The 24324-nt window shown below is 43.2% G+C and overlaps 1 protein-coding gene across 2 annotated transcripts in view; it reads left to right on the forward strand.

Moving 5' to 3' along the window:
* Nucleotides 1–361: 361 nt before the first annotated feature.
* The window catches only part of PIP4K2A (phosphatidylinositol-5-phosphate 4-kinase type 2 alpha), a 165655-nt gene continuing 141692 nt past the window's right edge, over nt 362–24324 (forward strand). The window contains exon 1 of one of the 2 annotated variants that reach the window (XM_079770646.1): nt 362–765. In XM_079770646.1, coding sequence (XP_079626772.1) covers nt 622–765 — 144 coding nt within the window. In that variant the 5' untranslated portion in view covers nt 362–621. The remainder of the gene's footprint in view (nt 766–24324) is intronic. The other variant, XM_079770645.1, reaches the window with a different exon arrangement.

The following is a 24324-nucleotide window of genomic DNA, read 5'->3' on the forward strand; positions in this document are numbered from 1 at the left end:
TCCTTCTCCAGACCTCCGCCTCTGGGGCCTCCTCGCTTCCGACGCCCCCATACTCCCCATCTTTCCCTCTTTTCTCCCTGGGGAGCTAAAGGGAATGCCTTGCGGGAGCCCCCCGCCCCCAACGCCCCCGCGCGCTGCACGCCCATCCCGCGTCCTCCCCGCGGCCTTCCCGCGCTCGGTGGCGCGCAGGGGCCGGGCCGGGCAGTGGAACCGGAGCGGGAGGGCTCAGCTTAACGGTCCCGCGGCCGCACCCCGAGCCCCGCGCCCCGCCCGGCGGCGCCGCAGCTGCTGCCGGCCCGCCCCCTGCGTGATGACGCGGGCGCCCAACGCGGAAGCCCTCGCGGCGCGCCCGGTCCAGCCGCGGGCTGAGCGCGGAGCCGCGGGGCGCAAGATCCCGGCCGGCGCGAGCGGAGCGCAGCCTCCTACCCAGCCACGCCGAGCGGGCCGAGCGGGCCGAGCGGGCGGAGCGGGCGGAGCGGGCGGAGCGGGCGGAGCGGGCGGAGCGGGGCACGGCGCGCAGGGGCCCCGCGGTGGGATGCGGCTGCCTCCCCGGGCCGGCGAGTAGAGAGGGCGGGTCCCCGGCCTGGGAGCGCGACGGTGGAGGGGACAGAGGCGGCGGCCATGGCGACCCCCGGCAACCTGGGGTCCTCCGTGCTGGCAAGCAAGACCAAGACGAAGAAGAAGCACTTCGTCGCGCAGAAAGTGAAGCTGTTTCGGGCCAGCGATCCGCTGCTCAGCGTCCTGATGTGGGGGGTAAACCACTCGGTAAGGGCTCGGGCTGCGGCAGCGGTCTCTTTCCTCCTCCTCCTCTTCCTCCTCGCTCCCCTCCTCCTGCAGCTGCTGCCACGCGTGGAGCTCGAGCGGGGCCCTGGCCCTCCGGGTGCTCGCGCTCCGGAGCTGCCCTCCCGCCGCGGCGCCTCGGCGCCCCCATCCTCGGGCGCACGCCCGCTCCTCCGGGCCGCCCGCGTGCCCCTGGGACCTCGCTTGGACCTAGGTCCGGCCGGATGCAGGGTGGGGGGAATCCCTTCTGCATTTGAGCTCTGCGGACCGCACCGGTGTCATCCCGTCCTGTCTCCGCAGCCCGGGAACTGGGAAGTTTGTGCGGGCGCGGCTCGCGGGGCTGTCAGCCTCGGCGGGGCTGCTGGGGCCGGGGTCCGGGCTGTCGCGCTCTCCCGCGGAGCGCGGCGGGGATGCGCGGTGCCCCGCCGGCCGGCAGGTGTACCTGTCCGAGGTGGGAGCGCCCGGAGCCTCCCCGCGGGGTAACGGGGTGAGAGCACCGGAGGTCGGGGAGATCTGGGCAGCAGCTTTAGTGCTTAGGTCCTTTCCCCCCTCTCCTTTGAAAACTATATAATTGGAGATAAGGATTCTTTTTTGACAAAGGAAAAGCCAGTGTAAATATGGCACGGGGGGGGTAGCATCTCTCCCGCATCGCCCTGCTGCGGTGCCGCTGTGCGGGCTGAGGAGTGTTCCGCGGGAGGCATCCTCCCCACCCTCCCCACCCTCCCCCACCCTGGGAACCAGGCCGGAGTCACCCACTGCGGAAGGGCGGCCGGGGGATGACCGCAGGAGGGGGTCTCGGCGGGCGCAAGGGAAGGCTGGCTTGAGTGGAATGCACCGGTTTTGGGGTGTCTTGGAAAGGCTGTAGGAGAGCGCTTGGAAAGGTTAGCTTCACGGGCCGCCGGAGGCGGTGGAAGATGCGCCGCTGCGGGCTCTGCGGACTGCAGGTTGAGGGTTTGAAACAGCCTCCTGCTGATCTCCATGGCCAGAAACTCCTGCGGTTTTAATCTCCTTAGGATCAGGAAACATGATAGGAGCTGTTGGCTGAGCCATGAAAGTTTAAATGAGCCTGTGAATTTTGACCATGACCTTACCCTTTGCGGTCAGTTAGCATCTGGGGGAAAGTGTAAGCTTGCTTTCCTTACGTTTGATTAGACGTATGTCTGTGCGCCCTTTTCAGCGTAATAGAAATGACAGAAAACCGTGTTGATTTTTAAAAGAAAATTCTGAATTTAATGAAGTTGTTTAAAATGGCTCCAAGCATTGTATTTTTCTTTTCCAAGCTGGGGAAAAGTTGAAACAGCATCAGATTGGCTGTGTTTGCATGGAGTGACTGACTGTTTTTAAGAAGGCTGAGAAATGATTACTTCTATCAGCCTAATGCCTGGTCCATTGAAGTTCATTTTAACTTCCGGAGAACTTTTTTTTAAAGCAATTAGAAATGTAAGCTTTCACAACAGCATACTTTAAGTTTTATCACAGAAAATAAAATGAAAAGTTTCCTATGTCTGCGACTTAAGAGTTAGGTTTAATTCTGTTAATAATTTTAAAATTATTTATGTCAGTTTCTTTTAAAAAAATGTTAGTTCCATATTTAGGGGTGCCTTTATCTCCTGCGGAGTTCTGATACTTTGTTTAGGAGAGTGCGTATGTCTGAGGGTTTAATCTAGTAAATTAGTGTCAACAATATGCTGTTAAAACAGAGTGTGACCTCTGGGAATTAGTCTGAATTCCAGTTTACTTTAGAAAAATGTTAAATTGTGCATGTTTTACTGTAACCACTTATGTTGCTACTTTATATTTATGAATTGCTACATTTGTTTTAGTTTTTTGTTATTTGGAAATACTTTGAAACTACTTAAGGCTTATAAAAGTAGGATTTGCAGGTAGTACATTTTATGTTACTTAATTATTTTTTGCTTTCCAGAAAAGTTAGTAGTTCTAAGTTTAGTCATCCAGAGAGTCAAGTTTCTATAGCATGTAATGCAACCGTGTTATTCATTCAGCAAATGCATATTAGGAACAAAAAAGCACCAACCACCGTGCAAAGATTGGTAAAAATGCCACTCATATTTTTGTCCAAGTATTTTTGAGGGCATTCAGCTGACATAAGAAAAGTTTATTTCACAGCCTTCTTTTTCAAAATATCTATTTTCTTTGTTGTTTTTGAACAAAAAGAAATGAAGTGTATATAAAAATGAAATCTAAGCATTTAGATGCCATGTGTTTCTGGTTGATTTTAGTTTAGGCAACAAAGTTTAATATTAGGTAAATATTTTTATATGACCTTGTGTGTGCCTAAGTCCATATTATAATATGAGAATAAATAGGTCAGCGTTATTAAGGAGCAAGCACAGTGTTGTATATGAATGGGATATTTGAGAAAGCACAGCTGAGAAGAAACAGATCATTCAAATCCAGAGTCTTTTCCTACATTTCTAATGTGATCCGATTAATAGGAAAGGATTGCCAGCAATAGAGCAATTTTATGCTTTTAAAATTCATTTGGACTTGTCTTAAGGATATTTAGAAATGACCATACTTTTGGAGCAGTAAAGGGGAATTGTATCTGTATTTTATCACGTATGCATCTTCTCAGGAGTTGTGAACTTCTGCATCCTATGGTAATATGCCCATTGGATCTGTGTACTACTTCTGTAATTCTGTTGACCTTGGGCATGTTGACTAATTTTTGCATCAATGTTTGCATCTGTGAAGTAAGGTGATTGGACTGGGTGATTTCCAAGTTTTTTTTCTAACTTCAAGATTCAACTATTTTTAGAGTCCACTAGGTTTAAAGCATTATATATTAGGATGCACAGACTACGGATAATAATGGTATTCAATACAAGAGTCATTGCTCTTAGAACCTGGCAACAGCATTCAGGGAATTTTCAAGGCCATGCCTAGAGGGAGGGAAATCGGTAGTGCCTGGGAGAGATGTGTGAACTAAGAGCTTGCTGGAGTGACTGTAGTTGGACTACATTGCAGTCTATTAAGTCAAAGTCTACTTGATTGAAATGTAAAAAATTTGCAACCAAGGTAGGAATTTTCAAATCCATCGTGGCTATAATTCTCAATCAGAATAATACTGACTTTGTGTGGTTAATTTGATATGTTACTGCTTTCCAATTTAAAATACCCATCAGTGAATGGATCACTGCCAATTTTTAAGTATTTTAAGCAGAGAATATAATTGAATACATTAAGGAAAAGACAATTTAAGAAGGCAATTTTGTCTTATTATATTTGGAATTAAACTAAAAATGATCAGACAGCTTCTTAAAATTATATTTTAATAGTGTGTGGAGCATGAAGAATGATCTGAGCTAAGACTTGTTTTAAACATATTCTAAAAGATATTTATGCAGAGTGAAATGTGAGCCTTTTAGAAATTATATTTAAAAACCTATTTAAATATCTAGAGGAAGACATTATCCGTATAGAAAAATTTTGAAGGATATAAAACTTGTTTAAAACAAATGTAGTATTTAAAAGTAGCCATTATGAATATTAGAGTCTTTTGGCTGCAAGCCATAGGAACACAAATGAATTTAGGCAAAAATTTAAAATATTCAGGAGTTTTGGAGGGCTACCTGGGGAGGGAAGGATTAGTAACCAAACCAGGAGAAGGCCAGGAATGGTGCTGGGCTTCCAGAATCATGGGAATCAGTGCTTGAGTGCTGCTGGGACGTTTCTGTCTTTTTTTTTTTTTTAAGAAATGGGGGGGCGGGGAGGGAGGGGGAGAGAGAGAGAGAGAGAGAGAGAGAGAGAGAGAGAGCGAGAACATCAAGTTTTGTTGTTCCACTTGTTTATGCATTCATTAGTTGACTCTTGTATGTGCCTGCATGCCTGGCCGGGGATGGAACCGATAACCTTGGCTTATCGCCCCGATGCTCTAACCAACTGAGCTACCCAGCCAGGGCTTTCTGTCCTTTTGGCTTAATTCTTTCTCATAGCTGACAGGGCAGGGAACTGATGGTTCCTGAATTACATTTTGTACTTTCTGCCCCCTAAAGGGACTTTCTGTCTCTGGTTCCGTTATAAAAGTCCCATGGAAGGATTTCGCCTGGGTTGACTTCGGTCATTCTCGGCCACCCCCGGCCTGAGCAGTGGTAAAAGGGGGCAGCTCCTGCCTGGTGGCGTTGGGGGAAGAACAGTTCCCCAAAGAAGGGAGAGGGCCTGGACAGGCGTATCAGGCAGGTGTCTGTCCTCATGACAGAGCGGGGTTGTTCATCTTGGTGCTGTGTGCCACATTCTGTGTGTTTTGGTGAATATGCGGTTTTCTGGGTAGAATATTCGCAGCTTTCGTTATATTCTCAATGAGTCTGGGACTTGAAATAGGTACATAACTGATTTGGAGAAATAGTGATGTCTTTTAGGTTTGTGAGCTTATATTTGAGCACTGGAAAAGGCAAAAGAAAACCAGATTTTTAAAATGAAATATATGACTATGAAATATTAACGGAATAGAACACAATAAGGCGATTAAAATAATAACTAGCTGGACATTAGATGAAACTCATTGAGTAAATGGAACCCAACTAATCATTCACTTAAGAACGATCTCACACTATTTTCCTTCCCCTTTTAGAGGAGAGAAGAATGCCAAGCAGACACACACCAAGTTTATCGTCAGGGAAATAGTTTCAGAATCCCTAAAATATGGGGTGATAGCTGAGAACAGAATACATTTCTTCTCAAATACCTTAGAGTGAACCTGAGTATTTAGAATGATGCACATGGCAGGACAATGATTTCTCTTTCTACCGCAGGATTGTCTGCCATGCCTTTCGGAAGATTTTCGGCAAGCATCGTAATAAATAAACAAAATCTACCTTAAGTTGATTAAAAAATGCAGTCAACCAGAGTAATTAATTCTGCCGACATACCCTTGGAAATGTAAATTTTGGAACTGAAGGGCATTGGTGTAGTTTGACAAAATGGTTTGTGGTCAAACAGGTTCGGTTCAAATCCTGCCCTCTGGGCGCTTTGGGCAGATAGATGGCTTCTCCATTTGAGCGCCAGTGTACTCATTCTGAACATGGAGATGATGGTGGTTGCCTCACAGGATTATTTTCAGGGTCAAGTAAGATTATATATTTAAACCCTGGCACTGGCCCAGCCGCCATAGCTCAGTGGTTGAGCGTTGACCTGTATGAACTAGGAGATCACGGTTTGATTCTCTGTCACAACACATGCTCCAGTTGCGGGCTCGATCCCCAGTGTGGGGAATGCAGGAGGCAGCGGATCAATGATTCACTCTCATCATTGATGTTTCTGTCTCTCTCTCCTTCTCCCTTTCTCTCTGAAATCAATAAAATAGAATAAAATAAAATAAAAGGTGGCCTGTAATGAGCACATTTTGAGGATTCAGTAATTGATACGTAGAAATTATCAATTTCAGATGCATTTAGGCTGGTAGCATATTAATAGTCACTAGACACGTGTTTCTCAAAATATAACGTGTGTATTCATCCCTTGGGGACACTTAAGAAATGCAGATTCTGACTCAGGTCTGGGGTAAGTCCTGTTCTTAGTGGTATTTATCATGTTCTTAGGTGATATTGATGCTGCTGGTCCACGGGCCATACTTGAAGTAGCAAGACAAAAGAAATCATCTATACTAATCTATACTAATAAAAGGGTAATATGCTAATTAGACCGGGAGACCTTTTGGACATCCTTCTGGACAAAGCCATAGTGGCAGGGCCAAAGCAGAGGTAGTTAGGGGCAATCAGGCCAGGAGGGGAGGGCAGTTGGGGGTGATCAGGCCAGCAGGGGGGGGCCAGTTGGGGGCGAGCAGGCTGGTTGGGGGGGAAGTTGCGGGCGATCAGGCTGGCGGGGGGGGGGGGGGGCGGGGAGCAGTTGGGGACAATCAGGCTGGCAGGCAGAGTGTTTAGGGGCGATCAGGCAGGCAGGCAGGTGAGTGGTTAGGAGCCAGCAGTCCCGGATTGTGAGAGGGATGTCCAACTGCCGGTAGTTGGACATCCCCTGAGGGGTCCCAGATTGGAGAAGGTGCAGGCCAGGCTGAGGGACACCCTTCCCCCCCCCCCCCCATGCATGAATTTCATGCACTGGGCCACTAGTGTTAAAATAAGGAGAAATATTCAAGCTTTGTCACCTGATTGCATGTGATGAATCCTTGGAACAAAGGTGTCACCATATTAGAGTTACTAAAATTAGGAGAAGAAATTGTGTGTTGAAAAAGGCTAAAAATTTTTTTTTTGACTTAAGAAATGTTGAATTGCAGGTGATGTCGAGTGGATATTGTAGTGACAGTGCCCACCCGTGGGGTGTTGGAAGGTGGCATTGGAACTCAGGAGCAAGGGTGGGGTGGGGATGGAGGTTGAGAATTGTCCAAGGGGTGAATGGGTCTCTGAGGGAGAAGCTGGAGTCCTGGAACACTTGCTTTGAGGGAAGGAATGAGGGAGAAGAAACAGAACCCAAGAGAAAACTCAGCAAGAGGGCCAGTGGAATCGGATGCTCCAGAGATCATATCGTTCGTTTTGAGATAGTGGTTTAGTGTGTGTGTGTGTGTGTGTGTGTGTGTGTGTGTGTTTGTGTGTGTGTGTATATGGCGGGGGCGGGGGGGGGGGGTAGGTGAAAGATGCTATTTTATTTAGGAATACCTAGATATTTTCCTTGACTCCATTTCTTCCTTTCCATTGTCACCTCTACCAATTCTAACCAGATTTATTTCCCTCTTTCTGTTAAAAATACCTTCTAGCCCAGTGGTCGGCAAACTCATTAGTCAACAGAGCCAAATATCAACAGTACAACGATTGAAATTTCTTTTGAGAGCCAAATTTTTTAAACTTAAACTTCTTCTAATGCCACTTCTTCAAAATAGACTCGCCCAGGACGTGGTATTTTGTGGAAGAGCCACACTCAAGGGGCCAAAGAGCCGCATGTGGCTCGCGAGCCGCAGTTTGCCGACCACGGATCTAGCCTATTTCCCTGTTTTCGCCCACATTTCCTTTTTCACCATGGACCCCTGTGACAGTCTGGTGAAGGCTATGGACCCCTTCTTAAACAATGCTTTTGAATGACTAAATGAAATAGTACATAGGACATGTGCTATCAAGTTCACAGATCTCCTGAGCTCCATCCATGGACCAGTTAGGAATAAGGAGGGGTGTTATGGGTGGGAAATGGGGGAGAGCACACAGTACCCCGGAAGGGTCCTACATAGTAGGAACGTAACACAGTCTGATTAATTGCCTGCTGAGACCACAGTGCTAGTAAGCAGGTGGTGTGGTTCAAACTTATACCCCTAACCATTGAGCTGTGCTGCCTGGGCCTGCCTGTGAATTATTCATTTCTTGGAGATCTTTCCTTTCCTTAGTCTTAAAATCTTTGACAGACAGGGTACAGTGGTCCCCCCCCGCTCCACCCCCCCCCGCCCCCGTCTCCACAAGAGATACATTTCACGACCCCCAGTGGATGCCTGAAGCCACGGATAATACCAAGCCCCAAAAGTACTATTTAATTTATAAATTAGTCAGACAAAGATTAACAACAGTAACTAATAACAAAATAGAACAATTATAACAATATACTGTAATAAAAGTTACATGAATGTGGTCTTTCTCCCTCTGTCTCTGTCCCTCTCTCTGTCTCTGTCTCTCTCTCTCCTGACCTGATAACTGAGGTGGGTATGAAGTGACTAACTGGCGTAGTGGATATGCTCGTCAAAGGGATGATTCACATCCTGGGTGGGATCAGCAGGAAGGTGAGAGACAATCACATTACTCAGAAGAGTGCAATTGAGAACTTACAGATTCTTTATTTCTGGGCCGCTGTTGACCACAGGTACTGAAACTGGGGAAAGCAGAACCAGGGCTCAGGAGTGACTACTCTGTTAGCTATTAATATGGAGGAAAACTGTTTGAAAACACTGCTTTTCCTTTACAGAAAGCATGTAGGGAGAGAGAGAGAGAGAGAGAGAGAGAGAGAGAGAGAGAGAGAGAGAGAGAGAGAGAGAAATATTCAGAAAAGTGTTGTAGGGAGTTTTAAAACAGTAACCTACCTAAAGATAAGGCTTTACATTCAGTCTTTGTAGCCACACTGGCCAGGGCTACTTTTTTTTTTTTTTTTAAATAAAAGGAGATAATAATAGTACCTATTATGGAGGGTTGATATGTGGATTAAATAAGTTAATACTTGTGAAATATCGAAAGAGTTGCTGGCATATGCTAAGTTCTTAGTCAACGTTAGCTGTCATTATTATTTAAAAATATTTTAAGTGATAAAACATGTTAAATTAATTGTTATCTTAAGATGGTTCATATATGTAAAGTCACCATTGCACTTGACATTTTAATTGTTATCTTAAGCTCGTTCGTATATGTAAAGTCACCATTGCACTTGACATTTTAATTGTTATCTTAAGCGGGTTCGTATATGTAAAGTCACCATTGCACTTGACATTTTAATTGTTATCTTAAGCTCGTTCATATATGTAAAGTCACCATTGCACTGGACATCCTTGTGCATCTTTGAGTCATATATTAATCATTTTAGAATGATCTTTGTGCCCTTGCTTTGTGCCCAGTTTCTGCATCTGTTTTGTTAAAATGTTCTTATATGGCCAAGCGGTCCACACTGGCAAAAGTAAGCAGACTGAGTGGAAAATGTAGGTGGTCTGTATGGCTATTCACCCAGAGTGTAACTCACAGAACAGTGGCATCCGCTATTGCCTGGAGCCGATTAGGAATGCAGGATGGTGGACCCTGCACACATTCTGGAGCAGGATGTTCATTTTAACAAGACAGGTATGTAATCTGTAAACATGTTCCAGTTTTGAGAGGCACTGGCTAGGGTAAATCTTTGGTTTCAAACCCTGGGGTTCCTTGGAGGTGCCTAAGAGGCTGTGGGCAGGGGGCTGAGCTGGTGGGGGAAGTGAGCCTCTACCTCAGCTTCATCCAGGGAGCTCCTTTTGCCCTCCTCCCCTTCACCTCCTACTCCTTCTTCTTTTCCGCCTCCTCCTCCTCCTCCTCCTCCTCTTCCTCTTCCCCCTTCCTCTTTCCCTTCCCCTTCCCCTCCTCCCAGATCCCCTCTTCCTCCTCCTCCTCCTCTTCTTCCTACCCCTTCTTCCCGCTTCCTTTTCTCACTGAATACAGACTGTTTTACACCCAGGGGAAATATGTACAGGGACAAAAAGTTTCTGCATCCAAGAAGACTGAAAACCACGGAGGTAAATGATGGGAAATGTTAGAGGATGGTTGAGAAGGTATTTTGAGGCCAGATTTGAAAGGGCCCCATAACTGATGTTTGCCAGAGGAAAATGTAAAAACAGTTTTGACAAGGGCCACTTTAAAATTTGCCATAACTCTCAAGTGGTACTCAACCCTGAAATTTTTATTATTCCCACTTGGCATGTTCTGTGCTCTTTGAAACTATTTCTTACTCCCTCCCCCCCGGCCCCCCAACTTCCATCTAACGTTTTGTGTCTTCGCCCTCCCACAGCTGGTAATCTTTAGAAAACATTGACCAGAGAAGCCATCCACTTCCGTTCTTCCTATCTCCCAGTCTGCTGACTTGTGGACAGCTGAGTCCCTCAGCCTCCAGACAGGCTGGAGGGCTCCACTGTGGTTTGGGAGCTTCTAGTCACACATGGCTATTTAAATCTCATTTAATTAAAATGAAATCTTAAGAGTCGGTCTCATATCAAGTGCTCAGCAGGGTAATGAGGGTGACGGCTGTTGTATCAGATGTGTGGATAGAGACTCTCCATCTTGGCAGCACTCGGTTGGACGGCACTTGCTGCTCCGGGGCCTCCCATCTCGGAAACAAAACAAACAGCCACAGCAACAAAAACGTGCCTTGGATGTCACATCTCTCACTGCAGCCTTGTCCATTCTGTTTCTGTGTTCCTTTTTGTGGCAAGCATTGAGAAGTCTCGTCCAAAGCTGTCGCCGCTTGTGTCTATAGTTGCTGTCCCCCTTCACCGGACACTCTATCTGTACCGTCCGCCAGCCGGGCTCTCATCCTCACCGCTGCCAGGAAACTGCTCTTGTCAGTGTCGCCAGCTACGCTGGTGTTCATGCTGTTAAGCCCAGGAGTGGCGCTGTATTGTCTTTTCTTGTTTTCCTTCTGCCTCACCAGCCACTCTGTCTTAGGTGCCTTATCAGGTTTCTCTTCTTTGTACAGTTCAAAATGTTGGAATGCCCCAGGATTCTGGCCAGGGTCTTCTTCTATAATGTATACATTTTATCTGCCTGGTCTTATTTTTATTTAGTCTCATGGCTTTAGGCTGATGATTGAGACATTTTTGTCTTCTTCAACTCTGACTTCCCTGACAGGCCCCATAGTCAGTTTCTCACCACATATCTTCGCTTGAGTACCTAACAGGCATCTCTAATGTGTGTCCCAAACAGGACTCTCAATTTCCTCCCCCTACTCTACCTCACCTCCTGTCCTGCCCTAAACCAGTTTCTTCCCCATCTCCAGTAAACAGCCAGAAACCTGGGAACCAACCTTGATTCCTCCCTTTTCATCAGCACTTTTATTTTTGAGCTCCCAATTTCCATACTCCTCTCATTTACATTCTCTTTCTCTAGAACTCTGCAGTAGTCCGCGGGTCTCCCTGTACGCACCCGTGCCCTGTTTCAATCAAAATCCTCTACAGCGATTGCAGAATGATCTTTCTGAAATGGAAATATCATGTCACTTCAGTGACCCTTCCAGAGGCGTCCGTTCCACTGCCAGTAAAACCCAGGCTCCGTCGATGGTTTGTAAGGTCTTATGGCCTGGCCTCTGTTTCCCTCTTTGCCCTCAGCCCTTACCACTCTCTTCATGACTTCTTCTTTTTCTGTTCCTTAAACAAGCCACACTCAGAGCAGCCACAGAGCTTCTGCCTTTATTTTCCTCTTTGTCTGGAGGGGCTGGCCGCTGCTTGTCATTTCAGTCTCTCAGCTAAAAGGGTTGCCTTCTATGGCCTTTCTGACCTCCTCATCTAGAATAGTCCCTTCACTGTCACTTTCTTTTATTTTCTCTGTGATACTTAATACTTGGAAACTGGGTTGTTTGCATGTTTATTGTTGATCTCCCCAGCGAGGGTGTTTCGTTCCACAGCAGCTGAGACTGTCTTATTTGCTGCCTAATCCTTGTACTTAGAACAGTACACATATGTAGTAGGCGCCCAGTCAGTGTTGAATGAGTCAATGGAGCTGGGAGTCTATGAACTATAGGCCATTAGTGCTCAACTGGTGGCCCTGGAGCCCTCCCGTCATCACCATGTGAAACTCATTTTTGCTAAGAATGAGCTGAGAATTTAAGAGCGTTTTGCTGAGCAGCTTGTGCAATGCATTAGAGTGGGGGAAACGGTGCTGCAAGTTGGTGATAAGAGGTGTGGGGTAACGGTGAGCTGACATCAGAGAAAGAGCTATGTTTACAGCAACATACAAGACCTTTGCCTTGTGAATATAGCAGAGAAGGGTCAGAGAGGAAACAGCTTGTCATAGAAAGTCACCAAGTAAATCATGTGAAGACTACGGACACACCTCTAAAGAGTCGGAGACATTACATAGGAGAGTGTGCTGCAGTGGCTTCAGTTACGCCTCTACAAATTCTAATATTCAGAAGTTAAATTTCAGATGTTTTAAACATTGTAAGAACAGTGATAATTCCAGTATCTCAAATCTATATGGATCTCTTTTTACCCTGTTATGTTTTTGCTGGTTCTTATATGGGGCCTCATTTCTATACTTATTTGGTAATTTTTGGCTGAGAGCTGCTCATTTCCCTTGGACAATTATTTGGGGAGGATTCTTTGAGTCTGGATGTGAAAGTGTGTTTCTCTAGAGGACTGTTTGTTGTCAGGTGGCTAGGGCTGCTAGAGACCAAGGCCTTTTTTAAACTAAACTCACAGCTTGAGATTTTTTTGAACCTCCTGGTAATATAAATTTGAGCAGCAGTTTCCTGGGGGTGGAATGGTTTATTTTTGGTCTGCCCTTACCCTGAAGGTGTGACCATCCTGGGTCCTACCCTCATGGGGAAAGGGTTTCCTGTTAAAGTGCCTGTGGCATTTTCAGGGAACCAGCCAATCTTCCTTCAGGTGCCATTACGCTTTCCCTCGTATTTTTATGGTTGTATGTGTTACCCTTTTGCAGATATTCCTGTTGAAATTACTTCTGTTTGCTTTATTTTCTGTAGGCTTGGTTATTTAGGATTAGAATCCTATCTGCAAGTTGCACCATCCGAACATGCAGAGCTTACTGTTACTTGTCATTGTAATAAACGTACATTGGTTTTGTTGGTCACCCTCAACTTTGAGAAAGGTGTTCTATGTTAATCAACCCGAGAATGACCTCTGTAACACGCCATACCACATAACCTGCACAAAGGTGCCGGGAGGAGGGGTGGGTGGGGACTGAAATCAGTATTGCCACCTGCACACTATGGCGACGGCTGCATTAGCCAGAAACGTGTACCCTTTTTGTCATTCGCCAGCACAGAGGAAGCTCATTTTAAGATACACATAGGGGTGCCCTCTGTACGAGCAGCCACCCTGCTTTGCTCTGCATCCAGAATGTCTCCTGTCAGATTCCTACACGTTGGTATCCTTAAGGAAGCTTTCAGGTGGTGTTTAAGTTGGATAAAAGGAAAAAATCGTGGTTTATAAAGTCCCCTTACAAATTTGAATCTGCTCTAGAAATTGCATGATTATGTTGTCTTTTCTGCTACATGCATGCTTCTATAATGCAAATTAGTTTATACTAAGATTGGTAAATAGGGACTGGTGATATATGATGTGGAAATTGGTCCAGGCACAATTTTCCTTGAACATGTCACTGAACAAGTAGCGGCGGCTGGATATGCGGGTACAGTACACAGCATGGCCGAAGGCGGCAGACCGGGTCTGACAGCAGGCCTGTACCTTGCTCACTCACCTTGGTTCTTCCTCTTGACTCCGGGGCCAGGTGCTTGGTCTTGGAAGTACTCATTTCATGGTCTCTCCAATCTGTGTGTGTTTTGTCCTAGTCTGTATAACTTGGGAGCTCAGTCATTTCTTACAATCATTCCTTTCCATTGAGTGATCTTCACAATGTATGTTTAAAGATAAAGTTCATTTTGTATTTATTAGGAATTACATAATTTTAAAGACTGAAATATGTATTTTTAGTATTTTTTAAGTGTTGTTCCATAGGTTTTGAGTAGTCTGCTTAAAATCTGTTTTTAGTATGTATTCAGAACTTAGTTTACGTATAATATTATAAATAGAAACATTTGTATTCACAGTTTATGTTGCGTAACTATATGGAATTCCCCAACTGCCCCCAAAACACACAGCCATTGTCATTGCTTTGTTTCCAGAGGTAACCAGGCATAAAAGTGATAGAAGCCTTGCTGACTGAGACATCCCTACGCTTAAAAAATTTGAAGACACTGATCTACTGGTAAACAAGCAGAAACTTAATTTCTTTATGGGCCTCTAGAATTTCTTTAGTAACCCTCCTGCTACCTGACCGTGCTGCCCTCCCCCTCTCTCACACTCTCAGGCGTCTGGTTTGCTCATGTATCTTTCACAAGTTGGTCCAGACTTCTTAAGTTTCCAAGCTCCCAAATTACCTGTCTCACTGCGCTACTAATCAGCTTTATCTTTTTGAAAATTTGTCCTAGCTTCCTTCTATGCCCAGAAACCTGAGAAAAATCCTCCTTTTCAATTGACTTCTCCTTCATAGAACTCAACTTGGAATATGTTTCCCCATAGAAACTAGCCAACTTACAAATGAACATTTGGAACACAACCTATTCATAAAGTAGATTCTGCTTGCACATAGGTGAATGCTTTGGCATGGAAAGATTGTCCAGAAACAATTATGATAAGCCCATAAAGCACTTTTTTTTTTTTGCATATGAGCCAAAGTAGGAGGGTAGGAGCAAAGTTAAGAGATATTTTAATAATAATAATAATAATAGTAATAAAGATGAGGAAAAGCTAGTGTATCCCTTTGTCTTTTCTTTTTTATCTTGCAGTTTTGACATCAGATATTTATACATTTAAAACATGACAATCAAGATTTGACCCAGTAGCTAGCTCATAGTGAATATTTTTATTCTGTATTATATGAAACTTCTTTCTTATGTTTATTTAGATGAACTAGAAACATTCATGGTTTCAGTGAATTTAAATTCTAAGTACAGAGGAGAGATGTGTATATGTACTAGTATATATTTGTATGTGTGTGTGTGTGTGTGCATAGTAAATTTCCTGTATGAAAAACTTGAAAAATAGTGACAAATATAGTGAAAAATTACCATAATCATTCTATTCAGGAACAATATATATTAATATTTTGGTGTGTATCTTGCCAATATCTTTTTAAAAAGTCTTTCTGAGATGATAATATCTATAATTTCCTCATATCTGTATATTTCCCCATATCCTGTATTCTTCATCATGATAATTTTTAAGTACTGTGCAATAGTCTAGGGAAGTTTTAATAACCTCTATATGGTTCCAGGTTTTTGCTACTGTAAATAATGCTGCTAGCAACATCTCCCTGTATAAATTTTTTTATTTTTTATTTGGGGAATGACTTGGTCCAAGGGTACAAATATGTTAAGGCTCTTGGTACATGTTGCCGGGTTGATTGCTAATCAAGAATGAGCAGTTGGTTATACAGTCTTACCACTTCTCATCTGACTTGACCTATGGATAATTCAGATGAAACTGTTCAGAAAATGCAATGTGACATCCACCGGCGTCACAGGCTGAGTGCCTCACCCGCTGTAGTCCTGGCGTGGGCTTGGAGCTTGATTCTGCGTGCTGTCCGCTCTGCTCCGCATTATCTGCTGCAAACATGCCGGTCACCTGTGCTGACTTTACAGCAGTCTGCAGCCTGGCAGTGCCAGGTAGGGAGGTTGTAGCCAGGTAGGGGAGGAGGTAACTGTGACTACCTGGCTCCTTCTGTTTGGATAACTGGTATTCAAAAAGGAGAAAGCGATGCAATTGTACTTTCAGCAGAAGTGAATGAGTATATTGCGTATTTTCATAATATAACAAAAATCCCCTACTTTAATATTGAACTTTTTAATATATATATATATTAAAAATTAACATTTTCCTTTTGCTGAAGAAAAACTCCTGAGAACATTGAAGACACGTGAAAGGACAGAGGCAGAGCTCTCTGAGGAAGAAAGGAAAGGCCGAGCTTCTGAAGCAGAGCCAGCCAGACACAGTTGTTTCACCCACGGGATGTCTTTTATTGTGACAGTGGGAACTACAGTTGCCAGTTTTCAGGAGACCTAAAGTACTATTTCAGATGGATGCAGGTTTTAAATTGGCCCCTGGATAGTACATTTCTTTTAAAATTGAACCTTAATTGATTTTTATTTTTCAAAGCTTGAATTAAGTAGAAAATTAAGGGCTTTTTAAAATTAAAGATGGTATTATATATTTAACTTGGATGATTACCTAATAGAGAATTATTTATACCCTATTATTATTTTTAAATATTAAGTGTTTGACACAAAAAGCAGAAAATATTCTATCTTGTTGATGAACTCTCTTTAATTCATATTTTATAAGTCACAGACCATTCTGAAAGGCTTGGGGAAGTTAGTGAAAACATAGCCAGTATGATTTTTTTAGCATTAATAAAATATATGCAGTTTTTTATTCATTTCTAAATTGGAATTTTTAGAATTATGAATATAAATATTTATGCTCTGTTTTTAAGAAAGTACCTTGTTTCCTTATGTGAAAAATTTATGCAAGAGCTCAAAAAAGCTTCAGGATAGAGTAGTATTTTGAATGGAATTAATTGTTTTTCACTTAACCAGAGTGGCCAAATACTATTTCAGCACTGATTTAGTCCCATTTCTGGACTCCCAAAACAAGAGACTCTTTAAGAATTCATTTCAGTTTGGGTATTTATAAGAAGAGAAGACTGTTCTGATGGTGTGGAGTAGACCTAAACACTGAGGTAAGCCATCATGATTTACTTCTATCTGTTGGATACACCAGCTGAAGACGGATAGTCCCTTTTATCCCGTGTTTCCCTAAGAAACAAAAACCCAAATACAGACCTTTTATAATAATAAACAAATTGGAAATAATATAAATATCCGCTAGCGTGATATTTGGACTAAATAAAATTCGGTATATTTGTATATTGAAGTACTTTGTGGCCATGAAACATGTTTGTGCAGTTGGTGTTCTGTGGAGAAGCGACTGTGATATGTAGCTGTGTGTTTCAAAAATAGTACATGTCTCTCTGAGGATTATAGATGATTTTTTTACTTTCTATTTATATCCTTTTATAGTTTTTTTAAAATATTGAGCATGCAGTGTACTTCTATAACTAGGAAAACAAGGCATGTTCTTATGTATGATGGTTGGGAAGAATTTTCAATTCACATGTTGAATTGATGAGGCACAAATAACTTGTAAATTTCTGCTTGTAAACTAGATATAGTTGCTAGATATAAGGGATTATTATTATTATTTTTTTGGTGTAGCCATCCAGGAAATCCTTTGATTTAAAAACATTATTGATTATATTGGAAGCAGTGATTAAATAAAAAATGATTATAAAAGCTGTTACTTTTTGTAGACTTGGGGAAAAAACAAAGATAAACTGCAGTGATTACCACTGATTTACCTATAGGTATCCAAGTTCTTATTGAGCATATGCCCTCCATACATGAATTTTTATTTAAATATATCATGCATGGACTATGTGTAGATGAATTTGTATCATCATTTAAAAAAATCTTGCTGAACACTCGGGGATAAAGCACTTTGAAAGTCTGGTCCTAGCCCTAGCTGGTTTGGCTCAGTGGATAGAGCATCAGCTTGAGGACCAGAGGGTCCTGGGTTCGATTCCAGTCAAGGGCAGGTACCTTGGTTGCTGGTTGGGGCTTGTGCTGGAGGCAACCAGTCAATGTGTTTCACATTGATGTTTCTCTCTGTCTTTCCCACTCTCCCTAAAAATCAATGAAAAAATATCCTCAGGTGAGGATTAACAAAAAAAAAGAAAGAAAGAAAAGTCTGGTCCTACATTCAATTATTTTTCTATTTGGCTTTATATTTCAAAATAGCTAAAAAAAAAATAGTTGCCTCACAAAGATATATTGATCTGAATGGCTAAAAGGACATAATTGACTAAATTTATTAACTAGCAATTCCCATTTCAAAATGTCTACCAGTTATACGAAAGTTTCGATTAAAATTTCTGGTAAAATGTCTGTTCCCTGATATTGTTAAGTTCTCAGAAAATGTGTTACACAGTTTGTATAAATAAGGATGGGAGTGTTGAAATAAAAGACTCTTTACATTCATTGAAAATTTTAAAATAGATTAGAAAGTTATTTCTAAGTTCTCTGTAATTACAAAAGGACAATAGCTTTCTCCATAATATGAGCTTCTTTCCAAAAAGCAGTTATTTTCTTGCACTTCTTAAAACCTCATCTTTACCTTGAAGGGTCTGAGTAAGTAAGCTTATTTAAAAAAAAAAAAAAAAAAAAGATCTGCCAGGTAACATACTGCTAGCAGCCACTTGTGATCACAGGTCAGGAAATTTAGAACAAATAGTATGTATATAAAAGAAAAATGTTTTAATCATCCCTAAGGCAATTATTCTATGTATTCTGCCATGACATAACTAACACCTCTGTCCTGTGCAAAATACTTTTGTGGTCACTTCCCACCTCATTAATGAAAGGTTTTGTTTTTTATACCACATAGATGACACTCTACTATAAATAAACTGAACGCACGACAGAGGGGCCATTTAACTTGTGAGCCCAAATGAGGGGGCTGGTGTTGACCTAAGTTACACTTCTTCTCTCTTAAGGTAAAAATAACTGTAAATGGACATTCTGATAGTTTCCTCTTGCTCCCAGCAGACTGTCTTGCTTCCTCTTCCCCCTAACACACCCCTGAGGAGATTCTGTAAGTATATGTGGATGAAGGCGTGACTCTAGACTCGCACCTCTTTTGTTTCTTAGGTGCCATCTCAGAAATCATAAAACATTAGAGCCAGATGGTCTTTGTGTTCCCCCCAATCCCTTTGTTTTACAGACGAGAAAACAGACACAGAGAAATAAAGAGACAGCCCTCAGAGGCAGAGTGAGGACTAGAATTCCGGTTTCCTGTCAGCACCAGGCTCCTCCTCTGCAGTTCATCTCTGGGCAGTGTGGAGGTGACCAGCAGCTCCCAGATGCAGACTAGTGGAGGCCTGTGGATGACCGACTTCCTAAACACTGATTTTCTTCTCAAATCTCTCTGCTCTGTTCTTTTTCTGTGAGAATATGGCCTTGAAGAATCCTCTTTATTTTTCTTTTGTCCTTCCTTTTTGTCGTAGACATGTGCTTTCTCTACATACAAGGGTGGGCAAAAGTAGGTTTACAATTGTTCATGTGGAAAAAAACCCCACACTCCATAATTAATAAATAATCATACAAGAACAGACTGTTTCGTATACTCACAACTGTAAACCTACTTTTGCCCACCCCTGCATTATTGAAATGTGAAGGGTACTAACCCTTGGAGTCTTGTGTCCCGATGAATCAAGAATTGGTGTAGATTATTTTTGGACGTTTTTAGTGATGAAGATGCAATCTGTATGTTGTCTTCTCTCCAGTAGCCTTGGAGACGCTTAACACTGAAAACCTCGGTAAAACAGTGTAGGTAAAATGAAACAAAACCAAAAACGGTGTAAGTATTAAGTTGTAAAGGAAAGGGAAATATATATCTACCATAACATTTTGCACAATTCTAGTTAAAGACACTATGATATTTGAACTTGAGACTTAGGTGTGAATTTCATAGAAACCGTGACGAAGCTGTGATGTCACTGGTACCAGCGAGATGACACAAACTCGGTTCTTGTCTTCCTGAGGGAAAGTTTCGGTCAAGAGACAAAGTGCAGCAAAGTGAGCATTTACTGGCTGCAGCAAAACACACACAGGGCAGTGCAACCAACCAGGAGGGGCATGAAGATGCGCAGGAGCCGGGGCCGGGCTGCTTGGGCTCACTGGGAAGTCAGAGAAAAGGGGGCCGTGGGGACAGGTTCAGGGGGTGAGCCCCGGAGGAGCGGCTGCTGCCATTCCTCCTCTGATTGCAAGTTTCCTGGGGTCCCCGAGAGAGAAGAAGGGGGGAAGGGAACGGCAGGGGCATGCTTCCCCGGGGGAGAGGGAGCGCTGGGTCCTTTGCCTTGGGGGCGTTTATCTCCCTGTCACAGGTGGAAGCCTTGGGGAGGTCTCAGTAGAACATTCATCAGCTTTGCAAGTGTGCTCCTTTCAGGGTTATGGTCTCCACTGATTGGCGGGTGCCAGGCCAGGGCGTCCTGAGGCAGCCGCGGCATCACTTGTCTGGTTTGCTGCCTTTCTGGGCCTGGAGCTGAAATACCACGGAGGCCTCCATGTTATACTTAGGACGGAAAAGGGCAGGGGGCCTCCCTGAGTGATACGCGAGGGGAAGGAAAGGCACTCTTGGGGCAAGGTCTTTGTTTTCCCAGTTTTGCCCCTTGCTGGGCACCTGGGGCTTTCCACCCTGGCGACCTGTACCTGGCCCCACGTGCTTGCTCTGCTCAGGTCTGTCTAATGATAGCCTGTTACATAACTGTCTTTGTCTCATGGGAGGACAAATACTAGTCTATTTTCACCCCGCTGGTTCTGAGGGAAATTTGCTCTGAAGGGGATTAAACACATTAAAATGGTAAAGAATCTTTTTTTTTTTTTTAAATGGTAAATAATCTTAAAGAAATCAGTGGAGTTAAATGATTTCCAAAGAGGGGGAACCCTATGATTTAAATGTGACCTGATGCTGTGTTGAAGATTTATGAGAGGCCGCAAGCATAGTGCCCAAGAGTTCAGACTTAGGAGCCAGATGACTGGGTTCAAATCCTGGCCTCACCACTTAACAGCTGTGTGATCTTGGGAATGTTAATTAACCTCCCTGTGCCTGAATGTCTTCATTTGTACAATGGGTTAGTTTGAGCACCTGGCTCATAGAGTTACCCCCTCCCCGCAATAGGGTAGATTTGATGATTAAATGTATTAATATACATAAAACATCTAGGAGAGTATCTGACCCTGTTAACTGCTATTATATTATTGTTATGATTCTAATGCTGCTGTTGATGTAATGCTAATAAGGTCAAGATGGATGCAAGTTTATAGAAACAATTACAATAAAATATTTTCTTGGTCAGCGATTACAAGACTTTTTTCTTTCTTTCTGCAGGGCTCAACTGTTTGAAAACAGTAATAAATAAATTCTGGCTTTATTCAGTGATGTACTTGGAGTAATCTGTCTTTTTTTGACCTGAGAGTGTTGCTAAAGAAAAGCTTGAGCAGTTGAAGAGACTGCAGAATAATGTACCGACACCCAGCTGCTTGTTTGGTGGCTCTTGTTTGGTTCCACTTTTGCCAGTGCTACACCTTTATGCATAGTTTGCACTTCCAAATTGAAGATATCTGTGCTTTTAGTGCTGTTCATGGAGAGATGCATGGATCTGTTTCCTCTGAGGGAGTAGTGACCCTGCAGACCAGTTTGTTAATGTGTTTAGATGTGGGGGCCTTTGCTAACGGAAGGCTCAGTATGTGATACAATCATGTGAAAGGGGCAGCCTGGAGGGGAGGAAGGGAAGGAAGGGAAGGAGGCAGGGAAGGTTGAGGGCTCAAGGCTGGGCCTGGACCTAGCAGCCCCTGGAGAGGTTCCAGTTTTGTGAAACTTCTCAGAAGAAACACCTGCCAAGAAAGGAGAAAAAGAGGGACAGTGCCTTTAAAGTTATAGACAGACTGATGTACCTTTAAGTGATTCCTTTCTTTTTTAAAATACTTTTATTGATTTCAGAGAGGAGGGGAGCAGGAGAGAGAAAGAGAGAAACATCAGTGACGACTGAGAATCATTGATCGGCTGCCTCCTGCATGCCCCACACTGGGGATCAAGCCTGCAACCCGGATATATGCCCTGACTGGGACTCGAACTGTGACCTCCTGGTGCATAGGTGGACGCTCACCCCCTGAGCCACACCGGCTGGGCGTGATTGATTCCTTTCTTGAATTTAATTTTTGATTACAGTGTATTACTTTGACATATGTGATCAATTATAACAAGCCCAGGTCTTTTGCTCTTGGTGAGGAACCTAATGGGAGTAGGAATGCCTCAACTTTTGTGAGTAAAACGTGTCATGCGTTCAGATACTAATTTTCCACCAGGCCATCACTACTACTCAAGAAATAGATGTTAATTCTATATAGGTGGTTCTTAAATTTATGCTTCATATCTGAGACTCTGCATAGGTCTATTAGATAATATCCTTCATTTTAAGTCTGTTTAGAAACCTGTTCTCTACTGATACTGTATTTTAATGATTTTTGTGTTATCATTTTCAAAGTTTTCCATTCATTTTGTTTTCTTAAAGTATTCAGAGAATTTTCTTTTAAAAAATTGTTTAAAATTATTTTTATTTTGGTGGGCCTTTTACCCATCTTTAATAAAATGTGAACTGTATTCATTTTCAAATTTAAAATATTCGAATGTTACTAACCGAGTTGTTACATATTCTCTTTTATTCATACATTACAAAAGAAAGAACAGCTTGTTTTCTTCATTATCCATTGGCTCCTCACTCTGGGGAAAAACGGGTTTGTTTTTTTTTTTACACCTACTGATAATACTTTTCAGGTCTTTGAAAGGAACCCAGGGGTTCCGAGTCCTCTCCCTTAGTTCATTTGTGGGGTTTGATTAAGATGTGATATGTGGAAACAGTTGGGAGATTAGATTTCCTTTGGTAGATAAGAACAGCTCTCTAGGAGTTCAGGTTGTCCAAGGATGCAGTTGGCTGCCTTTGGGAATAATGAGTTTACTGTCCCTGAAATTACCCGAGTATGTGCTGGGTCAGCAAGTTTCAGAGCTTTTTTCCACAGTGGTAGACGAGATGGATGAACATTCATGAGCAGTGCACACTCCCATGGGCAGAGCGGGGTTTGGGCAGCATTCCTGACACGCCACCCCGCCCCGTCACTCAAGAATGAATATTGAAACCAGAGGGAAAGGGATACTAAGGCGTTGAATCTACCCACAGTCATATATTAGAAAAAACACACTATAGTTGTTATTGGTATCAAGTGACCAAGAACACAGTTGCTAACTGAGTATTGCCCAGTTACCAGTGTGTGTGAGGAGTCGTGCAGGGATGCCAACACCCAGGCGGGTGATAGGATTAGGCAGCTTTTAACTTTCTTAACCCTGAGACGTTGATTCTGTGCCATGACCAAAATTTCACAGAGAAAATGTTCTTTTTAATGATTCATCTTTCTTCTGAAATTTGTTACAATTGATAATATGGTTCAGAGAAGTAGAGACTTTGATTCTCATGTCCTAGCCCAGTGGTCGGCAAACCGCGGCTCGCGAGCTACAGGCGGCTCTTTGGCCCCTTGAGTGTGGCTCTTCCACAAAATACCACGTGCGGGCGTGCATGTACAGTGCGATTGAAACTTCGTGGCCCATGCGCAGAAGTCGGTTTTCGGCCTGGGCGAGTCTATTTTAAAGAAGTGGCGTTAGAACACTCAAGGGGCCAAAGAGCCGCAGGTGGCTCGCGAGCCGCTGTTTGCCGACCACTGTCCTAGCCTATTCTGCCTATTTAGCTTGACCTCATACTAAATATGAAAAACATTAGGTAAAAAAAGTAAAGCAGTTGAAGAGTACCCACAGGTACATAATAAACTCCTTTTAAATATCATATGCATATAATCTCTTATACTATGTAATTGTACGTTATAATTTTCATTCCAGAATTTTAAACTCAAAAAAGAACCATTTTGAGAATCAAAATTCTATTGAAAACGTAAGCCTTAGAATTCTTAGAAATACACATGGCCTGTCATCTGCCTTAGTTGACATTCAATGACAAGATTGTCACCAATAATGAGGTTTCTTTCTTTGCATCTGTTTCACAAGCATGAAAATAATCCTCACTAAGCCACTGTTTTACGAGGCTGGACACTTGCCGAAATAGCCGACAATACCAAACATTAAGCAGCTGTGTGTGGTGAGCTGAAGTGGGACAGCTGCGAGCAAGATGGGCAGAAGAAATGCTATAGGGACACGGCACAGCACAACTTGAGATGATTTGGTGGGTGGTGAAACGCTGGGAAGCAGCAGTCATAGCCTGGGCTTTTTCCCAGCAGTTTCAGAAAAACTCATGGGTATTTTATAAATGGTCACTTTGCCACACGCTGTGACATGGTAACAGTTTTTAGTAGGGGACTCAACTTCCAGGAATGACGCCGAGGAGACTGGCATCCTGTAGACCAGGGATCCTTTGGATAACAGGGAGCTTGCGTTGACACTGTATATTGGGAGGGAGCTTGAGGTTTTCTGGTAGACGTAAATTATGTTTCATTCATATAGTTGTCATTTTTTAAATAATCTTTAAGATGACAAGGAGAGCCAGTGGGTACAATTTCTGTTATGAATATGCCACATGTACCCAAAAGAGTATAATGTCAAACAATTACAGTTCAAAGAATAATTATAAAACACACTGGCTGGAAGCTTTGGGTGTGGGGGACACAGAAGCTTTG

The sequence above is a fragment of the Cnephaeus nilssonii genome (genome assembly GCF_951640355.1).
Source record: "Cnephaeus nilssonii genome assembly, chromosome: 1".
NCBI classification, from domain to species: Eukaryota; Metazoa; Chordata; class Mammalia; order Chiroptera; family Vespertilionidae; genus Cnephaeus; species Cnephaeus nilssonii.